General features: G+C 44.8%; 1 protein-coding gene across 1 annotated transcript in view; it reads right to left on the bottom strand.

Annotated features, from left to right (window-relative positions):
- The window catches only part of PRKCQ (protein kinase C theta), a 158787-nt gene extending 138574 nt beyond the window's left edge, over positions 1-20213 (bottom strand). The window contains exon 1 of the mRNA XM_073619371.1: positions 20100-20213. Coding sequence (XP_073475472.1) covers positions 20100-20152 — 53 coding nt within the window. The 5' untranslated portion in view covers positions 20153-20213. The remainder of the gene's footprint in view (positions 1-20099) is intronic.
- Between the last annotated feature and the right edge of the window lie 423 nt (positions 20214-20636).

Raw genomic sequence — 20636 nt, 5'->3', positions numbered from 1 at the left:
TTATGGACTATATTATTTGATTTGTCACATATGTACTGTTTTTTAGATTCACTATCTATTTTTATACCACGGATTTATATTCCTGTTGTAGCCACTTTTAAATGTTAATTTGTATCACTCAGTGTTGTTTCAATACTTGTTTTTTTCCGTAAAGGACATATCGATTCACTATTTATGTATGTTATATTTAGAATTTGTATATATACATAGCGCTACACGATTCTTTTACTGTTTTTACTTTTGCCTTTGTCTAGAGGTGTGTTAGCTGCTAACGGTATATTATAATTTTTCCCTTTCAATATTGTGTGGCACAGTGCTGTACTTATTCCCATAAGGGAATAGGAGAAGACAAAAGAAACAAAGGGAACGAGAAGGGAGAGAAGAGGGGGTAGGGGATCCCCTAGGGGAGGTTAGAAGAGTGATGACAGACCCAAGATCAGAATGCAGAAAGTACATGTAAGAAGTCATAGAATAAGCTTTCATCAAAACCAGGGGGCAAGTAATGGGTTACCCAGGGTTTCCAGAGTTTCTCAAAGTTATGTACTTTTTCTAATAGGACAGCTTTAAGTTTGGTGTGAATCATTTCTTGGATAATTCTATTTCTTGCCACATGTACACTCAGAGAAGGGGACTTCCAGGCCTTAGCTATGGTCTGTTTGGCCCCAGTAGTGATTTGAAGCAGAAGTTTACATTGGCGGTGGGTCAAAGCCATGGGTTTGTTATTCAGGAGAGTCACGGTTGGTTCCGGCAGTAATGGTGTTACAAAAAGTTCTTATAGGATCATAAAGATCTCTAACCAGAAGGATTTTACTGTGGAGCATTCCCACTAAATATGGAGGTGTGTGCCCGCCTCATTACAGCCACAAAAACAGAATGATGGGTATTGCAGGAGGAATTTGTGAATCCTGGTGGGGACCACGTAACACTGGGTAAGCACCTTGTAGTTTGTTTCTAGAGCAGCGATATTGGGCTAGAAAGATTTAGTAGCCTGCCAAATGAAGGACCAATTGGCATGGTCAAGAGTGATATTAAAATCACTCTGATTACTCTGATATTAAAATCACTCTGATTACCAAGGTCAGTTTATGTGCCTCAATCATCCACTGATCTCCAGTCTCCCTCTTCCCTCCCTGCCTGTCAGCTCCTGTGTATGTGTGTGAGCCGTCTCCCCCCCCCCCCCACTCCTGCCACTATTAGTAAACTCCTCGAACCCGGGCTTTACACTCTTCATACAAGCATGCACGTCTGACCTCCACAGGCGTAGGCTAATCTCTGAGCTATAGATCCATCTCCTAACTCCAGAGACAGCGAAACCCCTCTGTATGTTAGTAAGTAGAAAAGAGATCTTAAAGTGGTTGCAATCTTAAATAAAATTCACTGCCAGACCCTCTCTTTTATCCAGCCATAACGACTGTGTACATGCTTGTTGAATATGATGCCTCTAAATATCTTTTTTCAGATGTATTCTGGCCAGTCACGTGACTCCCAGCTGCTCTCCTCCCCCATCTAAGGGCTACAGCGGGAGGAATGAGCGGCCAGCACAGCAGCCCCTCTCGTTGTAGCCTGTAGATCAAAGTAGGAGAGGGGCCGGGAGTCAAGTGACCGGCCAGAAGAGATCTGAAAAAAAGAGGCATTGTTTTCAACAAACATGTATGCATCAATGTGGACTATAATTATAAAGTACAGTGATCCTTCGGTATTTCTATGCATCGCATGTCCCTCTAGTGCCCAGTGTTATTAACTGACATCATGTTTGTGAGCCAAGCTAAAGGGATTGTGGGATGAGTAGCTCCTCAGACTGATAATTGCTTCGTATGACTCTGTACCTGGACTACATATCCCAGGGATCTTTGCTACCATCGGAGAGATTGCTGGGAGGAACTATATAAGAAGCCAAAGCCCTGCCCTGGGCTCTCTTCCTCCTGGGCCTGATGCGAGATGGACCTCTCCGTGCATGGAGAGAGAGAGAGTCTACCACATGGTGTATCACATTCCAACCTGGATGAGAGGGGCCTAGCACTGCTTGCTGTTTGTCAGACATCCGTTCAGCACCACTTTGGTCGCCCACCAACCTGTGTTTTGAGCTTCGCATTGGGAGATCGCTACGGTGGATCTGCTGCATGTGTGTCGCTACTGGAGCTGGAGGCTGGAGGGCATTGGATCGGCCTGGTCATTGGTGTGAGGGCAATTGCCCACCTTTACAAATCCTTTTCTCGCGGGTTCACTGGGACACTTTGCCAGACATCTTTACCTTGGGAGTACTTTACTGAACCTATCTTGAACACTGTGCATAGACACCTTTAGCTTCTACCATGTCAAGAAACCTTATTGCCTGCTATTACACCTTATTGGATACAGTTTATGAGCTCCTACTGCCGGTGAAGACCATCAGATCTGTAACGGGGACATTGCTGCCATTATTGTTACAAGGGTCCTTATACCATTGCCATTAAATCTGACCTCTCATTAGGTTTAAAGGTTTTTAGGCTGGCCTGAGGGTTTCCCTTTAGAAATTTGTTAGTATAACCACACAACTTTGTTTATCCTTTCAGGTGTAAGCATGACTCCACTGTAGATGTGTAAATAATAGCCTATTTACCTGCAAATATCTTGACTTGTGTTATTCGGAGGAATTACTTTGCTGAGTTGGCGCTGTTGCCCAAAATTCAGCAGATCTATTACCTCCTTTTTGTGACAATATCTTCTTTGAATTGTCCTAGTAAACATTATCAGAATATAAACGCACCGAGTTGTCTGACTTATTGCTTTAATGTGGTGCTAAGATGTCTGAACCCAGAGTGTCAGGTGGGTTGGAATGTTCACCAGGTCATGGCAGTGCCGATGAGCAGGTAAATCCAAGCAGCCACTTAGAGGGCCGTGCTACATGTACACTGTGTAGGATGGCTGGATAAAAGAGAGAGTCTGGCAGTGAATTTTTTTAAGAGTAACAAGCACTTTAAGATCTCTTTACCACTTAATAACATACATCTGGGGTTTTGCAGTTTCTGGAGTTAAGAGATGGATATATAGCACAGAGATTTGCCTACGCCTGTGGAGGTCAGACTCGCATGCCCATTTGAAGAGTGTAAAGCCCGAGTCCAAGGAGTCAGAAGGGGTGCATGGGGAGAGAACATGTTTAATTTGCAGGTATCCAAAAAGTTTAGAGGAAGGAAGACCATGGGTCTCACAAAGTGTTGGGAAAGATTTAAAGGTGATGGTCGTAAAGAACGTGTGGGCTCGAATCAATTCTACTGTAGGAACTAGTCGCTACCGCTTTTGAGAGAAGTGAAGAATGTGAACTTTTTAATGACTCAACAATGTGATCTTGTAATCAATTTTTGGCTTTCCAGTCTGGCTGCTTAACATCTGAGTTCCAGCCTCATGGTTACCTGCATGATTTTCTGGATTCATTCTTGGAGCTCTTTGGATTCCCTGGATCATTTTGGAAATCTGCTGATCGGCTATCCTTGCTTGACTGACTCGTTGTCGCTGACATTCGAGTCCCATTTCTGGTAAGAGTGTATACCCCTTATCTCGGGTGGGGGACACACTATCCCTGATGCTCTACATGCCTGCTGAGGCCTTTGTACCCCGCTTCTGAGCAACAGCTTTTTGTGGTGGACTCCATATATGTTTACCATAGGATTGTTTCACCTTTGGGACTTTCTCACCTCTGTTTCTACTCATTATATACATGTTCTGTTTTATATTCATTATATTTGACTTAATTGATTTTTATCACAAAGTTTTTATTATTTACACACAATACTTGATATATTGTTTATTGTTTTATGGGGGAGTGGCCAGGATGTGAGCCAGGGAGGACATGTGTCTGCAGAGCTCTGTGTAAATCCTGCAATTTCGCCTGGTAAAACTGCCCGTTTTTCATTGGAAAGACACCCCGCATCATCCCCACACAATCTGGACCCCTCGGCGAAGCAATTATGTCCGCAAAAGGTCGTGGAAAAGCACAGAACGCTGCAAAGGTACAGAGGACAGGTAAGGGCCGGGCCACGGGCTCTTCCAGCGCCATTTTAGGCTCTGCCTCTGGAGCGCAGCGTGGAGGGAGAAAGGAGCAGAGCCCAGCAAGCTCTCCTGTGGCAATGGTGGCCCCGATGGAGGAGATTGAAGTTGGCCTGTCCCCTGCATTAGTGGAGGCAACCCCTGAGGCAATTACAAAGCCCATCCTGGCAGCTTTAAATCCATGCTGATGGTCAAGGTGGAACATTTGGCGTCTGAATTCACCCTCATTCGCCATGACTTGGACAAAATCAGAGGGAGACTTTTTGAGGCTGAGGGTCGCATAAGCACTGTGGAAGACCAGCAGGGATCCCACTCATCTCAGATCACTGAACTGCAGTCCCTGGTGAACACGTTGTTCCACAAAGTGGACGACACTGAAAACAGACAAAGACGCAATAATATTCGCGTGGTGGGACTACCAGAAGGTGAGGAGGGTTCCCGTCCGGCAATTTTTGCTGAATCCCTGTTTAAAAATTTGCTTAACCTGCCAGATATGCCTCCCACATATGTAGTAGAGAGAACCCACAGGGTTTCTATGGGCCGTCGTCCGGAAGGGGCCCCACCATGGCCATTCTTAGTCCGGTTCCTCAATTACCGTGATAGGGATATGATTCTGGCCGAAGCACGGAAACATCCAGAATTGCCTTATGAGAATACTAAAGTGATGTTTTTTCCGGATTTCTCGGCAGAGGTACAGAAGCGACGGAGATCGTTCATTGATGTGAGACGCCGGCTGAGAGAAAAGGACATCAAGTACAGTATGTTATACCCTAGCAGATTGAGAATCCCGTACAAAGGCACCGTGCGATTCTCCGACACGCCGATGGAAGCCAGCGACTGGATCGACAGTTTGTGAGTGAAGGGCCGCAATCCGGAGGCTGAAGTTGTTTGCTTTATTATCACTGGTTAACACTGTTCTGGATTTTCCTGTTCAGGGTAGGGAGGGGGAGATGGGGACTGTTTCCATGCCCGTTCTTCATGCATAAGCACCTGCAAATGTGCACTTGGTTACTCTGTTAAGCCATGTATACCCCCCTTTTTTAGGGGAACATCACAAATCTGGGGGAAGGGAAGGGGCACTAACTAACAATCTATCCATTTGTGTAACTGACGGGTATCCTTTGCGGAGCTACAGAGCACTACAGGCACGGACACTATGTCTTCAGACTGATAGACTCCAGAATAGTTTTGTTGTACTCTTTTTTGCACTTTTTTCTTTTTTTTCTACTGTTTCATTTTGAACTTTCCAATGGTCACGCTATCCGGGACTTTTTTTGGTCAAGTTTTGGGAAAAAGCTGCGTGTAGTTTTTGTTTTGGTTTGCTACACAGCAGCAGGGAGTTACTGGGATTTTGGAACTTTTCTACTTAGTAGGTGCAGCTTTTCACTTCAGACCCTCTGTTCTACCAATGATATGGTGCACGCAAGATTTGCATGGTCTATCTAGTTACTTCTCTATGATACGGGTACACTATATAATGTATGATAAACTAAAATATGATTATGGCAGGATCAACGGTTAATGTGGTATCTTGGGACGTCCGAGGCTTGAACGACAAATTTTGTAGAGCCTTAATGTTCCAATATTTAAAGACGATCACACCACATGTGGTGTTTTTACAGGAGACACATTTGGATGGGAGCAGGATACTGGCATTGCGTAGAGCGTGGATACAGCGGGCGATGCACGCAACATACTCCACCTATGCTAGGGGTGTGTCAATCCTAATTAGCAAGGCAGTACCCTGCACCATACATCATGTCATCTCAGACCTCGGTGGCCATTTCCTAATAGTAATAGCTGATATTAGCACATGCAAGATGGTTTTGGTAAATTTCTATATACCGCCTCCTTTTCAGGTTCAAGTCCTGTATGATCTCCTTGGTAAAATGGCACCTTACATGCACCTTCCCCTTATTGTGGCGGGGGATTTCAATGCCATACTGTCTGCCGCCCTGGACTCGTCTAACGTATCCAGGGTGGCATCTGCCGACCTTTCTGCCTGGGTGGCTACGGCCTCCCTGACAGAACTGTGGCGATGGAAGAATCCCACTACCAAAAGCTTCTCGCACCTCTCAAAAACACATAGGTCCTCCTCGAGGATAGATATGGCATTTGCCAATGCGCAAATGCTACAGTTAGTGGGAGGAGCAAATTATTTAGCGAGTTGCATCTCAGACCACACACCACTATCAGTACAAATTGGTATCCCCTCGGCTCTCGGGGGGGGGGGGGGCGTGGAGATTGAACCCAGGCTGGTTGGAGGTAGAAGAGGTGTCCTCCCAGGTGGCGCCACACTTTGCTGGCTACTGGAGGGATAAGCTTGGCTCAGCTGACCCCTCTACAGTATGGGACGCATTCAAGGCGTATATGTGCGGACACTACATTTCAGCCATTAAGCAGACACGTAGAGCTCACAATAGGAAGGAGCAAGAATTGCAAGACAAGGAAAGGACTTGTGAACTTGCTCATGCTAATGCTCAATACGATACAACATATGAAGATTTATTGGAGGCACACCGCATTTTGGCACTGCACTTCACTGAACTTACGCATACTTCCAGAGCAAAAAGCGCAGAATCCATTTTTGAGCAGGGGGACAAAAATGGAAAACTACTAGCTATGCTAGTGGCAGAGCAGAGAATACAGACCAATATACCATGTATTAAAAACGCCCAGGGAGACATTCTCACAAACCCAACAGATGTCATGAACAGGTTTGTGGAGTACTACAAAGACTTGTATGCTCCTATTCCAGTCTATGATGATCAAAATTTAGAGGCACTGTTGTCGTCTTTGAATGTCCCGGTGCTGTCGGAGCCAGATAGGGACATTTTGGAGGCTGAGATAACGGATAACGAAATAGAGGCAGCTATCAGGGCCTTTCCCCCTCATAAAGCACCTGGCCCAGATGGCTTCTGTATAGAATGGTATAGGTTACATCTAGAGCAGTGGTTCTCAACTCCAGTCCTCAGGACCCACCAACAGGCCAGGTTTGCAAGATAGCTGAAATACATCACAGGTGATATCACTTGCTGTTCAGTGATTGCAGTATTCTAGTCTGCAACTCCCCAAGGTAATACTTAAAATCTGGCCTGTTGGTGGGTCCTGAGGACTGGAGTTGAGAACCACTGATCTAGAGGACTTGATTCCCAGACTGAAAACACTGTATTGCCACTGTCTGAAACATAAATGTCTCCTGGATTCTTTGTTAGAGGCAAAGGTGATTCTCTTGCTGAAACCAGGCAAGGATCCATTGGTCTGCTCCTCCTATAGGCCCATAGCACTCTTAAATCAGGACCTCAAAATTCTAACAAAGATACTAGCCACAAGACTCTCACAAGTTATCACTACCTTAGTGGACATAGACCAGACGGGGTTCATACCCCAAAAATCTACGGACACTAACCTACGTAGACTGTTTGCGCATTTGCAACTCAGGGACTAGAGTGGTAGTGTCTCTGGACATGGCAAAAGCCTTTGATTCCATAGATTGGAATTACATGCTGGTGGTGCTATGCCATATGTGATATAAGTGAGAGCACTAGAGGTGGGAAGTATACGGGAATGCATTGCACTCTATGCAGACGACATGCTCCTCTTTTTACAAGACACAGGGTTGTCACTAGAGGCAGTGGTTGAGATATTAGATAAATTCGCCACATTCTCAGGGCTACGAGTGAACTGGGAGAAGTCCAGTGTGATGGCTATTGACCCTGGCGCTCAGGCTCTGGCAACCAAAAGGGTTCCCATTTCCTGGGTGTCGGAGTTCAGGTATCTGGGCATACGCATTTCACCCAGGGTGGGGGACTTTATGTCTCTCGATTTACTCCCCTTGCTGGCTAAGGTCAAACTGCAGCTAGATGCATGGAAACATCTGCCACTGTCCTTGATTGGAAGGGTTAATCTACTTAAAATAAAGATTCTGCAAATCTTCTTATACTTCTTGCGGAATATACCAATATGGATTCCCTGTTCCTTTTTCAGACGGGTAAATAGCTTATTTAGCTCTTTCTTATGGCACACCCTAGAATTAGCCTCCGGACCCTGCAGGAACCCTGGGGTCAGGGTGGACTGGCGCTACCGGACTTGTTTAAATATTTTATAACCGGACAAATGGTAATTGCTAGACGCTGGCTGACAAGAGATGATGGGGATGCAGCAACAGTATTGGAGGCGGCCCTCATGGGATCGTATGAAAGTCTGTTCTACCTTGTACATAGGGGACCCCAGGCCTCCCTTTCTTTGACTGGCTCGATGCATGTGTAGCAGGCACCTACTTTTATGTCAGGTAAATTTAGGCAGGCTTGTACCATTACAGCAGGCCTGTTTGTTTATTTGGGATTTGAGTGGCAGGTATGCGAGTCTCGGCCAATCATTAATTTGTTGGGCAATGTCCCGGGACTCTCATATAAAAGCCGGGTCACATGGTCTAGGGGGAGTCCTGTTCGAGCTTGGAGAAGCCAGTCTGGTTCCCAGAGGGGAGAGGTTCCCCCTCCGGGGAGCCAACGGAGCCCCCCTTGCGAGAAGGGTGGGGAACCGGTCTCCATAGAGCAAGAGACGACACCGTACAGCATGTAGTCGCTGGTGTTGCTGGCTGCCCCTGCGGGGAAGGGAGCGGGCCAGAATGGAGAAAAGGGAACAAAGAATCATTGCGGAAGAAGTAGCAACAAAGCAGAAGGAAACTGGCCGATCGATCGTTTATAAGTGGCACATGGACTATTGATCACGTGAGTGGAAGCCCAAGGGAAGGGTACTGCCAGAGGCTGAGGAATGTTGGTACGCAAGTCAGTGAGACAGGCGGTGATGGCCTGTGACTTTGGGTTCAGCAATGCCCCGGGATTCCAATCAGTCAAGCGGGAGGAGTTATTCAGAGTGACTTTTCTTTAGCTCAACTTGGAAGTACCATGCAGATGGGAAGTAGTAGTAAAAAGGTAGCGGTAAAGCTGCAAGCACACATATAGAGATACAGACTGTTCTTGAAAAGTTCTGAAGATGAATAAGTTATTCAGAGTGACTCTTTATCAATTATTCTCTATATAATCTACTTCCATCTTCCCTGATTAAAGAAATCACACAAAGTGATTTCCTATTATTCGCAAATAATTCTAATTCTTCCATAAGAGACAGTGAAAAGATGATAATGCAACAAAATAGCATCTCAAAAGAAGTCCTTCTCCTATCCCAGTTCACGTTATTTAATAAAGCAAGAGAAAAAGCATTATGGACTGTGTTTCTGAATTTATGGGCTGCGATGGGTTGGGTGGTAAACGTGAATTACGGATATAACAATTATTTAGCCGCTTCTTCGGGGGTAAGCGATTCACATGTTACTATACGCGCCTGGTACAGGGCACAGAAGTTAATGAAATCTGCAGACGGGGATAGTCACAGGACACACCTCTTTAACCCTAGATTACCCCACTGGGCCAAGGTTGGCATTAAACAACTGAAACACATAGTGGGCGGGGAAAAGTTACTTACCTTTGATCAACTCAAAGACAGATACAATCTGCCCAATTGGTATCTATTTCGACATATCCAGCTATGACACGCGTTTCTGACTCAGTTCAGTTCAGACACACTGGAGCTGGGAGCATCCCCACTAGAGAATATGCTGGGTAAGGAAGACTTACAAAAACCGTTATCGGCAGTCTATAAGAAATTATTTGTGGAAAGGCCAAAAATGATTATCAAATGCAGAGATACATGGAGTACACTGGTGACAGACTTTGGGGGGGAGGACTGGGATGATATGTGGGATCACGCATTCCAGACTCTGGTGTCGGCCAGAGACAGGCTCATCCAATATAAAATACTACATAGAGTTATTATACCCCAGCAAGGATAGCCGGCATCTATGGTACTGGTGCAGAAGAGTGCTGGCACTGCACAACTAACCCTGCTGACTTTGACCACATATTCTGGCAGTTCCAGCCAATACGGGAGTTCTGGACGGGGGTATCACACACTATACAGAAATTGCTCTCGGTGCCGATTCCTGTAACAGTCTCAGTCTGTCTGTTGGGCCTGGTAGAGGACTTGGAGCCAAAGAGGGCGCAGAGAACCATGATTTCCCTTTCCCTCTTTTACGCACGTAAAGCTATTTTATTATGTTGGAAAAAACCTGAACCACCCACAGTGTCCTTCTGGAAGGATATAGTCAATAAAGCACTACCATTCTACAAAGCAACATACCTAAGTAGCGGCTGTCTGAAAAAATTTGAGAAAGTATGGCAATGCTGGCTTGATGCCAAAGATACTTTGATTTGACCTGCTACGGTGAGGGAATGCTTTAAAAACAGCACTCTCCGAGCGTGGGTAAAATGACCTTGTTAACCTGACTAAATACGTATCTGACTGTGTAATGATTGGGTGCACTACTGACTCCTGAGTTTAAAGAATTGTTTTTTGGGAATGCTATAAGCAGGGCTTTTTTTCAGGGGGAACTTGGTGGAACTCCACTGGAAGTTCCACCACCTCTGGCTCAGACCCTTTGGTGCCTGCTCACCACATTCACTTGTAAATACAGAAGTCTGGTTTCTGTGTTTACAAGTGACAGCTCTGCACTCTGTATGTAATGCAATCCTGGTATTTAATGCCCCTTTAAGACCCTCCTACTGTTTTCGTGAAATTTGACTGAACACACCCACTATTTGATGTGATTTGGAGGGTGTGTGTGTGGGGGGGGGGGGGGGGGGAGGGGTTGTGGGGCCGTGGTTAAGTTCCAGCACCTATTGTTTGAGAAAAAAAGCCCTGGCTATAAGCATGAACTATGATCCTGTGATTGTTGAAAGGCTGCACAAGGGATAGGGAGGGGAGGGGGGGGGTTGAGGGGGGGGATTTTGGTACATGTTGTACTGTGTGTGTTGTTAAAAATTGTCAGTGTTTTATACTTTTAGCGCTACATTTTTCACCAATCTTTTGCATTTATTTTTTGTCACATTCTTATGTAGCAGCTGTTAATTTTTCTTCACTAATTGAGTTAGCGCAGTAATATCCCCTATCCACATTTTCGAATCAGGCCTGCTGCTGACCAAGCAGAGAATGATGGCAGGAAGGACAAGGCTGGGTAGAAGGATGGGTTACGGGGGAAGTAGAGTAGGGGATTATGAGATGACTAGAGGCTAAAGCAGTTTTTTCATCGATCCCATATTGTGAGGCTGTGTTTCATAATCGGATGAATGATGGGCCATCGGTGGGCTGGGGCTATCCAGAGGAGATTTGCCGTAGAAATGGGGTCACAATCCACAGATTCCAACGCTACCCATAAAGGGGTTTCTTTAGTTGCATGGTACTTAGGTAATTGAGCCAACTGCGCTGCGTAATAGTATTTAAAAAAATTGAGTACCCCCATACCCCCTCTGATCCTAAAGGTGTATAGCGTAGGTTTTGGTAAACAAGGCCTAAGTATGTCCCAGATATATTGAGATGCTTGGCATTGCAAGATGCATAGATAGTAAGATGGAACTGGGATTGGTAGTACCCGAAAGAGGTAAAGAATTTTTGGAAGAATAGAAATTTTAATAACTGTGATCCTGCCTATCCAAGGGTAAAGATGCCCAAATGGACTTTAGAGTTGTAAGATGGGAAAGCATAGGGGGATAGTTTGCCGCAAAAGGATCCGATGGGTTAGCCGTAAATTTAATACCTAGGTAGGGGATGTGTTTGGCGACCCAAGGAAACAGGAGGATTTCTCGGAGCTGGGTCTGCAAGGGGCACGGTAGGGAAATGTTAAGAGCTGTCAATTTATGGGGATTGATGGTGAGGTCGGAGATGTGTCCGAAACTGGAAAGCGTAAGTTTGGGACAGAAATTAGTGAAGAGGTCATAAAGACAAGGATGTCATCTGCGAAGAGGAAGAGTTTGTGTTGACAACCCCCAAGTTCTAGACAATGAATATTAGGGTTAAGCCATGGGTTTCTTTCAAAATAGGTAAGAGTGTTACAATGTTTCAGATGTGAAAAAAAGACTAGAACTCTACCTGCTGGATGGATAGAAGACTACATAATATTAATATGCAATTCATAGAAATGTTATTTGTTTTACCGTAGTTGTGATCATAATAAATAAGGAAAATATGTCCAAAACCACTATACATTCCCCAGAGATAAAATGTTTTCTATTTTGGATAGTGTAATGGAGGGTTATAGCCTCAGTTGTATTTTTGCAATCTGTACCCTATTGTTGAGATTTCCCTTCAACACCTGTCCCATAGCCAAAGCAAGAAGTAAGAAAAAAACCCTCCAAAGTGAGGGAAGCCCTGGGCGTCACCAGGGTCAGCAGATCCAATGTCCCAATTGGAAGATTTCTATGGCCGAGGGAAAACTCAAAACGCGGCATAATTGCGGCGCAATCTTGCCACGTTTTGAGTTTTCCCACGGCCGTGGTAAATGATGGCTAAGTGTATATGAAGCCTAATAGAGGGGAAAAACTCAAAACATGGCAAAATTGCAGCCCAATTATGCCACGCTTTGCGTTTTACAGTGGCTAGCGGTCAAAGTGTTCCTATCCTGAACACAATTCTTCCGCGTTCAGGAAAGGGAGGTTCACCTTCACCTAACCGTGGCAGCTCCTAAACTCTGCTAAAAGCCTGTGGGTACATTGACACATAGGTTTTTATGGAGCTTTGGCAAAAAAACCCGCCAAATGCTCCTAAACTTAAGTTTGAGAGCTGCTAGTGTACATAGAGCCTTCTGAGGACAACCTAAAATTTGGGTTTTACTTTCACTTTCGTTGATAATAGTAAGCATAACAAATAGAGGGCATGAATCTCCCTATCTGAGGCACAGACAGCACTAAAAACTTTGCTGGTGTTCTAATCCCTCTCCACTTCATCCAAAACTAAAAAAAAAATTACCTTAAGTTATACTTTAAGGCATTTGAAATGTGGTTCCATTTATATCCATGGCAGATACATTACATACTGTATATTAGTATTTACTCACATGTAATGTAATATACAGTAGCAGTTAAAATGACACCTACCTAATTAAATATTTCTATTCAAGTACCTAAATGCATTCTCCATGATTCCACTGTATGTAAGAACACAAACACCATCTACTGCTTGCTCCTGAGATGGACTAAGGACTATGGACTATATGGTTTGTAGTGTGTATTGAGCAGTGTGCATGACCACAACTAACAAGCACTGCTTGTTCCAATTAACCACTTTCTTACCGGCGTATAGGGAAATGATACCGGCAGGAGCACTCTCCCTCTGGGCGGGAGTCATATGACATCCGGCCGTTCTCACCACTCTCGCGCTCCCCCGGGGGCGTGCAGCGCGGCAATCTGGGTTGAGGCATATCCCTCGGGACACAGCCCATCCCCGATCAGTGTAAAGAGCCAAATAAAACGGCTCTTTTCGACATGACTGGCTTTGTCGTATCACAGCCTGTCACATTCACTGTCCTTGTGCATGCCGCACAGAGGGCGATCAGGGGTGAGGCATGTCACTCTGATACAGCCCATCCCCAATCGGGGTAAAGAGCCAATGAAATTGGCTCTTTACCACATGACCAGCTGTGTCCAATCACAGCCGGTCACAAAATATAAACAAGCGGTGGTAACTAGCTGGTACCGGGTTCTCCTCCACACCGATCCTGTGTGAGGAGGAGATTGTGGTAACAGCTAGTTGCCGCCTACAGTACACACCAATACACACTGATTGCCCCCAGTAATAAAGAGGACCTGCCACCAGCTCATCAGAGTACCTGTCACCAACCCATCAGAGTACCGAGTACTTGTCACAACCCATCAGAGTACTTGAGTACCTGTCACCAGCCCATCAGAGTACCCGAGTACCTATCCCCAGCCCTGAGTAACTATCTGCAGACCATCAGAGTACCCGAGTACCTATCTGCAGCCCGCCAGAGTACCCGAGTACCTGTCTCCAGCCCAGATTACTCAAGTACCTGTCTCCAGCCCATCAGAGTACCCAAGTACCTGTCCCCAGCCCAGAGTACCCAAGTACCTATTTCCAGCCCAGAGTACCCGAGTACCTATCTGCAGACCATCAGAGTACCCGAGTACCTGTCTCCAGCCCAGACTACCAGGGTACCTATCTGCAGCACATCAAAAGTGCCTGAGTACCTGTCCCAAGCCAATTCGAGTACCCGAGAACCTATCTGCAGCCCATCAGAGTACACGAGTACCTATCTGCAGCCCATCGGAGTACCTGAGTACCTATCTGCAGTCTATGCCTCATAGAATATACGTTGGGGTGTTTGCTTTCCAAAATGGGGTCATTTTGTGGGTAATTCCACTGTCCTGGTGCTCCACAGCCTTCAAAAGTGTGATAGGTAGGAATTAAATTAGATGTGTAATTTATGCTCCTAGAACACCTGATGGTGCTCCCTGCATGTTGGGCCTCTGTATGTGGCTAGGCTGTGTAAAAGTCTCACACATGTGGTATTACCATACTCAGGACAAGTAGTAGAATGTATTTTGGGGTGTAGTTTTTGCTATGTACATGCTATGTGCTAGAAATATCTTATGAATTGACAACTTTGTGTAAAAAAAAAAACAAGTTTTTATTTTCTTTCCACATTTTCCAAAAACTTGGGGCAAAAAGATTACATGTTCAAAAGACATATTATGCCTCATAGAATATATGCTGGGGTGTTTGCTTTCCAAAATGGGGTCATTTTTTGGTTAATTCCACTGTCCTGGTGCTCCAAGTGTGATAGGTCATTAGGAAATTTTATGTGTAATTAATGCTCCTAAAACGCCTAATGGTACTCCCTCTATGTTGGACCTCTCTATGTGGCCAGGCTGTGTTAAAAAGAAAGAAAGCTCTAAAAAAAGAAAAAAGAAAGCTCCATTTGTGTGAAAAAAATGATAAAAAAGATTGTGTTTGGGTATAGTGTTGCATGACTGAGTAATTGGCATTCAAAGTGTGATAGCGCTGAAAATTGGTCTGGGCAGCAAGAGGGTATAAGTTCCCAGTTGTGAAGTGGTTAAACAGAAGTGAGGGAGGAAAGGACAGGCTCTGGAGCTCACAGAGGATATTACAAGAAAGGAGAAAAACACAGAAACATTTTAATGAAAAAAAAAATTAAAGGGGTTGTAAAGCCAGAAGGTTTTTTATCTTACTGCATTCTATGCAATAAGATAAAAAGTGTGTGCAGCAGCCCCCTTAATACTTACCTGAGCCCCTCTCTATCCACCCATGTCCAGGAATACCTCGGCCGTCAGGACTCTCCCTCCTGATTGGCTGAGACACAGCAGTGGCACCATTGGCTGCTGTCAATTAAACTCAGTTAGCCAATCAGGAGAGAGAAAGGGGGAAGGGCCAAACCACAGCTCTGTGTCTGAATGGACACACGGCGCTGCAGCTTGGCTTGGTGCCCCCATAGCAAGCTGCTTGCTGTGGGGGCACTTAACAGGAGCGAGGGGCCAGGAGCTCCAGCCAGGGACCCGAGAAGAGTAGGTTCCAGGCTGCTCTGTGCAAAATCAGTGCATAGAGCAGGTAAGTATAACGTTTGTTATTTTAATAGAAAAAAAACCTGAGACTTTACAATCACTTTAAAGTAACACTAAACAATATCCTTATTTTCTTTAAACAATTTTTTATTAAATCATGTATTACTGTGTTTTTATGTCACCTTGTAACATCCTCAATGAGTTCCAGAATATTTCCTTTTACTCTTGGTTTCCATTTGTTTGAAATGAGAAAAAAACATTAGTTGCGATCATGTACACGTGCTCTAGGCACGCTACAAATCCCATAGTCCATAGTTCTTAGTCCATCTCAGGGTTGAGCAAGAGAGAGTGACTATGTTCCTACATACAGTGGGACCATGGAATGAACATAGGCACCCCCTAACAGGAAGTCAAATCACAACAGAAAAAAAGGAATTTGGAGATTTCAGGAAAGCTGAGAGCAATAGAAGGTATATTTTTATATTAAAGTGATACTAAAGTCTTTTTTTTTTTAAATAACAAATATGTTATACTTACCTGCTCTGTGCAGTGGCTTTGCACAGAGCAGCCCAGATCCTCCTCCTCTCAGGTCCCTCACCAGGGCTTCTGGCCCCTCCCTCCTGCAGCTTGCTATGGGAGCACCCGAGCTGAGCCACTGCTCTGTATGTCCATTAAAACACGGACCTGCGGCTTGGCACTGCCATCCCTCTCACCTCATTGGCTGACTGACAGCAGCGGGAGCCAATGGCGCTTCACTGCTGTCTCGGCCAATGAGGAGGGAGAGTCCCTGGCAGCCGAATCTCTTGTGCAACATCGCTGGATCGAGATGGGTTCAGGTAAGTATTAGGGGGGCTGAGGGGGGCTGCTACACACAGAAGGCTTTTTATCTTAATGTATAGAATGCATTAAGATAACAAAAACCTTCTGACTTTACAACCACTTTAAGGTGAAAAAACCTTAAAGCCAGATACACACTACAAAAAACTCCATGCGGGGTTAGTTCAGCGATCTGTTGTGTTCTGACAGGGGGACTGCCCCCCACCAGAACACTCCGATCAGCGTTCTCTGCCATTGGCTGAGAGCACTGATCAGGAGTCAGTCAGCTGCTAGTTTTCCAGCATGCATGTCCGACAGAAGCCGGCCGAACAGCTGGCTTCTGTCGGACAGACCGACATTCACACGGGCAGAATGTTGGCCCTTGTTATTTTAACCAGCAAATGTCACCCAACATTCTGCCCATGTGTGTGGAGCTTAAGGCCTTACAACCACTTTAAAAGCGGAGTTCCACCCAAAAGTGGAAGCTCCGCTTATCTGTCTCCTCCCCCCTCCAGTGCCCCTCCACATTTGGCACCTTCCAGGGGGGAGCAGGTACCTATTTTTGACAGGTACCCATTCCCACTTCCGTCAGACCTCGCCACAGTGAGGTAAATCCGAAGTTCGGCCCCCCTCCTTCCCCCGCCGCTGGGCCAGTTAGCGAGCAAAGCACGCTTCGCGCATGCACAGTAAGGAACAGGCTGTGAAACCGCAAGGCTTCACTGCCGGTTTCCCTTAAAGGCTATGGCGGCGGCAGCACCTGAGAGCCGATGGGAACATCGGATGGGGTGCCAACATCGCCGGATTACAGGACAGGTAAGTGTCCTATTATTAAAAGTCAGCAGCTACAGTATGTGTAGCTGCTGACTTTGAATTTTTTTCATGCGGAGGGGGCGGAACTCCGCTTTAAGGATACGTACTTGAATAGATTTTTTTTTTTTTCAAAACCACAGTGTCACTTTAAATAGTGGAGCAGCTTCTCTTGTGTAAAGGAAATCTTTGATGTAGCTGCTGCCTTGGTGTGCTTTAGCAAAGGAAATCAAGAAGGTAGTTTCAGAAGAATGCAGGAGGTGCTGCTTTGTGTACAGCAGGGGTCTGTAAACTTTCCAAACAAAGGGCCAGTTTACTATTCTTCTTCAGACTTTGGGGGAGCTGGACTATGTGAGTAGAAAATACCCTGAGAGTAAACAATGCCATTTCATTGGTATCAGTGGGAGAAACAGTGCCCCCTTGTTGGTGTCAGTGGGAGGAATAGTGTCCCATCATTGGCATCAGTGGGAGCAATAGTGCTTCATTGCTGGTTTTAGTGGGAGGAATAGTGTCCCATCATTGGCATCAGTGGGAGGAATAGAGCCCCATTGCTGGTGTCAGTGGAAGGAATAGTGCCACGTATCAGTAGAGGGAATAGTGCCTCAAGGGCCAGCTAAAGGCAAGCAAAGAGCGGCATACTGCCACAATTTGGAGACCACAAGTGACCAGCTTTAGAGAGGTCAACAAGGTTACATGCTCACTGGCCCATTGGATCGCTATATAGCTACAATCCTCCAGTTGACATGGGACGCAGGGAGATAGCCCATAAAGAAGTGCTAATATCATTCAGCCTAAATTAAACAACCTGGAGTTTTTTCTTTTAATGGTAAAAACACATACAATGGAAAAAAAAAGACCCAGACTGAAACCCTTTGTCAGGGGATCAGTAAGCCTCACAGACACATCACATCACTGACAGAGGAATACATAATAAAAAAAAAATAGAAAAAAAAGCATATGCAATTCTACTTAATAATATTAGTATTACAAAACTGTGACGTTTGTACTGAGAAAAAAACGTTGAGACTGCCACTGCTGACCTGCTTCTAAAAATGCTATATGCCTGACTGTCATACTGATCATATGATTGGCATACTTTGGGTGAACGACTTGGGACAACCATGCATCAAGCCTTCCTGAAGTAAAATCAAAACTTCTGATGAGTATTTTTGTTTCAGGTTAGTTAGGCTGGCTATAGACAGAGCGACATTCTTTCCTGCAACCACACACAGGTTGCAGGAAAGAAAACAGCTTGGTTCCCCCATCAACACAGTCAGTGTTGATGGGTGAATCCCTACTGCGGATCCATTGAGGACGGCCACCCCGCCAGGAAAACAGTGATTATTGCTAGCGGCTATGACAACATGTAAAATCAAACAGACTGGTTTATCAAATTGGGTACATTCAGCATGTCCATACATGGTTCAAATCTTTGTAGGTTCCAGGGGCGGCCCGTCCATTAAGGGCGCACGGGCACCGCCCTCTCTATCACGCCACCCCCTATATGTAGAATGGATAGATTCATGCATAGCATGAATCTATCCATGGCCGCCGCGGCCACCCCCTATTCAGGCATCCGGCCCCTTTTTGGACGCCGGGCGCCAAAATTACAGCAGCTCTAATGGGCTTCAAAAAAAGTGGACTTGGAGCGCAGAGCATTGCGATCGGAGCCCACCTATGTGTGTTAGAAAAGCAAATGAATATTTGCTTTTCTAACACTGAACCGCCTCTTAGCCAAAAAGGAAGTGCGGGTCTAATACCTGTCATCTGATTGGCTGAAGGCACAGGCGATCCTATTGGATGCCTAGCAGAAGAGAAGAAGAGACGCACGGGAAGCATGGAGGACACAGGAGCCATTGGCCTGACCACTGCCTGTCCCACAGCTCGCCCCCGTCACCCGCTGCCTGAACCACCACCAAAATGGAGTAAGTGCATGAGTGGGCTCAGTGGCTGCCTATGATGGGCACAGTGGCTGCATTTGATGGGCACAGTGGGACTGCAATTGATTTTTTCAGAATTTTTCAGTTTGTTTGTGCCCCCACAAAATTTTTGAGCACCAGCCGCCACTGGCAGCAACTAGTATTTTCAGAAGATTAGCAATGGCCACCTGGAACAGGTCTCATTTAGCAATATAACACAGAGAGAAATGAAGATATGCAAGGGCAATAACCCAAACCCAATTGCATTTCACTGAACAAAGAAGTCAAGTCAAAGAACATTTTACTACTAGGTAGCTATAAAGCAGGCCATAGACAATTTGAATCTCTTGCTGAACCATGTATGGCCAGGCTGAATGTGCCGAAGTTGATCAATCGATCAAGTTGGGTACAACCAGCCTGTCGGAATTTACATGCAATTATAATGTGAATAATCACTGTGTTCTCCCCCTGCCAAGAGAACACAATAGCTCCGCAAGAGGGATCCTCCATCAACACTGACTGTGTTAATGGTGGAATCAAGGTTGCAGGAAAGAAAGTAGCGCTGTTTATGGCCGGCCTAAGTTTCTAACTTGTGTATATGTCTCTCCAGCGCTAGGGGCTATGCAACTATTTGTATTTTGTGTATATAAAAAAAAAAAAAACTGCATCTGTATTTGCTACAAATTATTGAACAAAAAAAAAAAAAATAGTCAACAGTTGAGTTAATCTTTACTCATGGTTGCTGGTAAGCCTTCTGTCGCAGTGTTATGTGTAGTACTATGAAATAATACTACAATACACAGAAAGGACACAACAGACTAGATACTAGTCTCAATAAAGAATGATTAAAGTTGGTGCACTTTCTTCAGCTGATCTGCATATATTTCATGTTATGTCATTTAAAGTGCTCTTCCGTTCCTATGTGTATATTGAGGTTTTGTTATCCGAAGAACCAAAGCATGATATCTAAAGTACCGTCTAGTCTGAACTATAACATTTAGATTAAAATAAAGTTCTTTTCCATGGCTTGCCACATATCTAAATGATAGTAAAATGTAATTTAAAGTGAAAGCATGTTCTAATGAATAGTTAGAATATACAATACCTTGATGATGCTGCAGAAGAAGCCTGCGATGTAGTCTTTGTGTTGGATGTCATGACATCTGTACAAAGCACCTCTGCGACTCTCACATGCTCCTTCCCACCACCACTTGTAGACACTCCTTTCACACATTTAACTGCTTCAGCCACACAGCTATTATGTAACGAATCAGAAGAGTCTATGATGTGGTTGACCCATGAAAAATAATGTTCCTTCAATACAAGGGTTGCTTGACAATATATATCTTAACCTAATATAAGTAATTAAGTTTATCAACAGGAAGGAGGTAGGAATTCAATAAAATTATTATAGTCTGTGTATAATTTAATATTCAATATTTTAAGAAATCCAGTCATATTACAGCAATGGTTTGATTAGCATATTATGTGTAGAAACATTTGCAGATTTCACAAACACATGTTCTGCTGCTGGTCTTAAAGTGATTGTAAGCGATCACCTTGTAAAACAACCCATTCAGTTTAAAATTGAAATGAAAGACAAAACATTTTTGTATTGATATAAGAAACATTATAAATACAT

The sequence above is a fragment of the Aquarana catesbeiana genome, linkage group LG03 (assembly GCF_042186555.1).
Source record: "Aquarana catesbeiana isolate 2022-GZ linkage group LG03, ASM4218655v1, whole genome shotgun sequence".
Lineage (NCBI taxonomy): Eukaryota > Metazoa > Chordata > Amphibia > Anura > Ranidae > Aquarana > Aquarana catesbeiana.
Note: the sequence above shows the minus strand (reverse complement) of the source record. Positions and strands in the feature narration are given on the sequence as shown.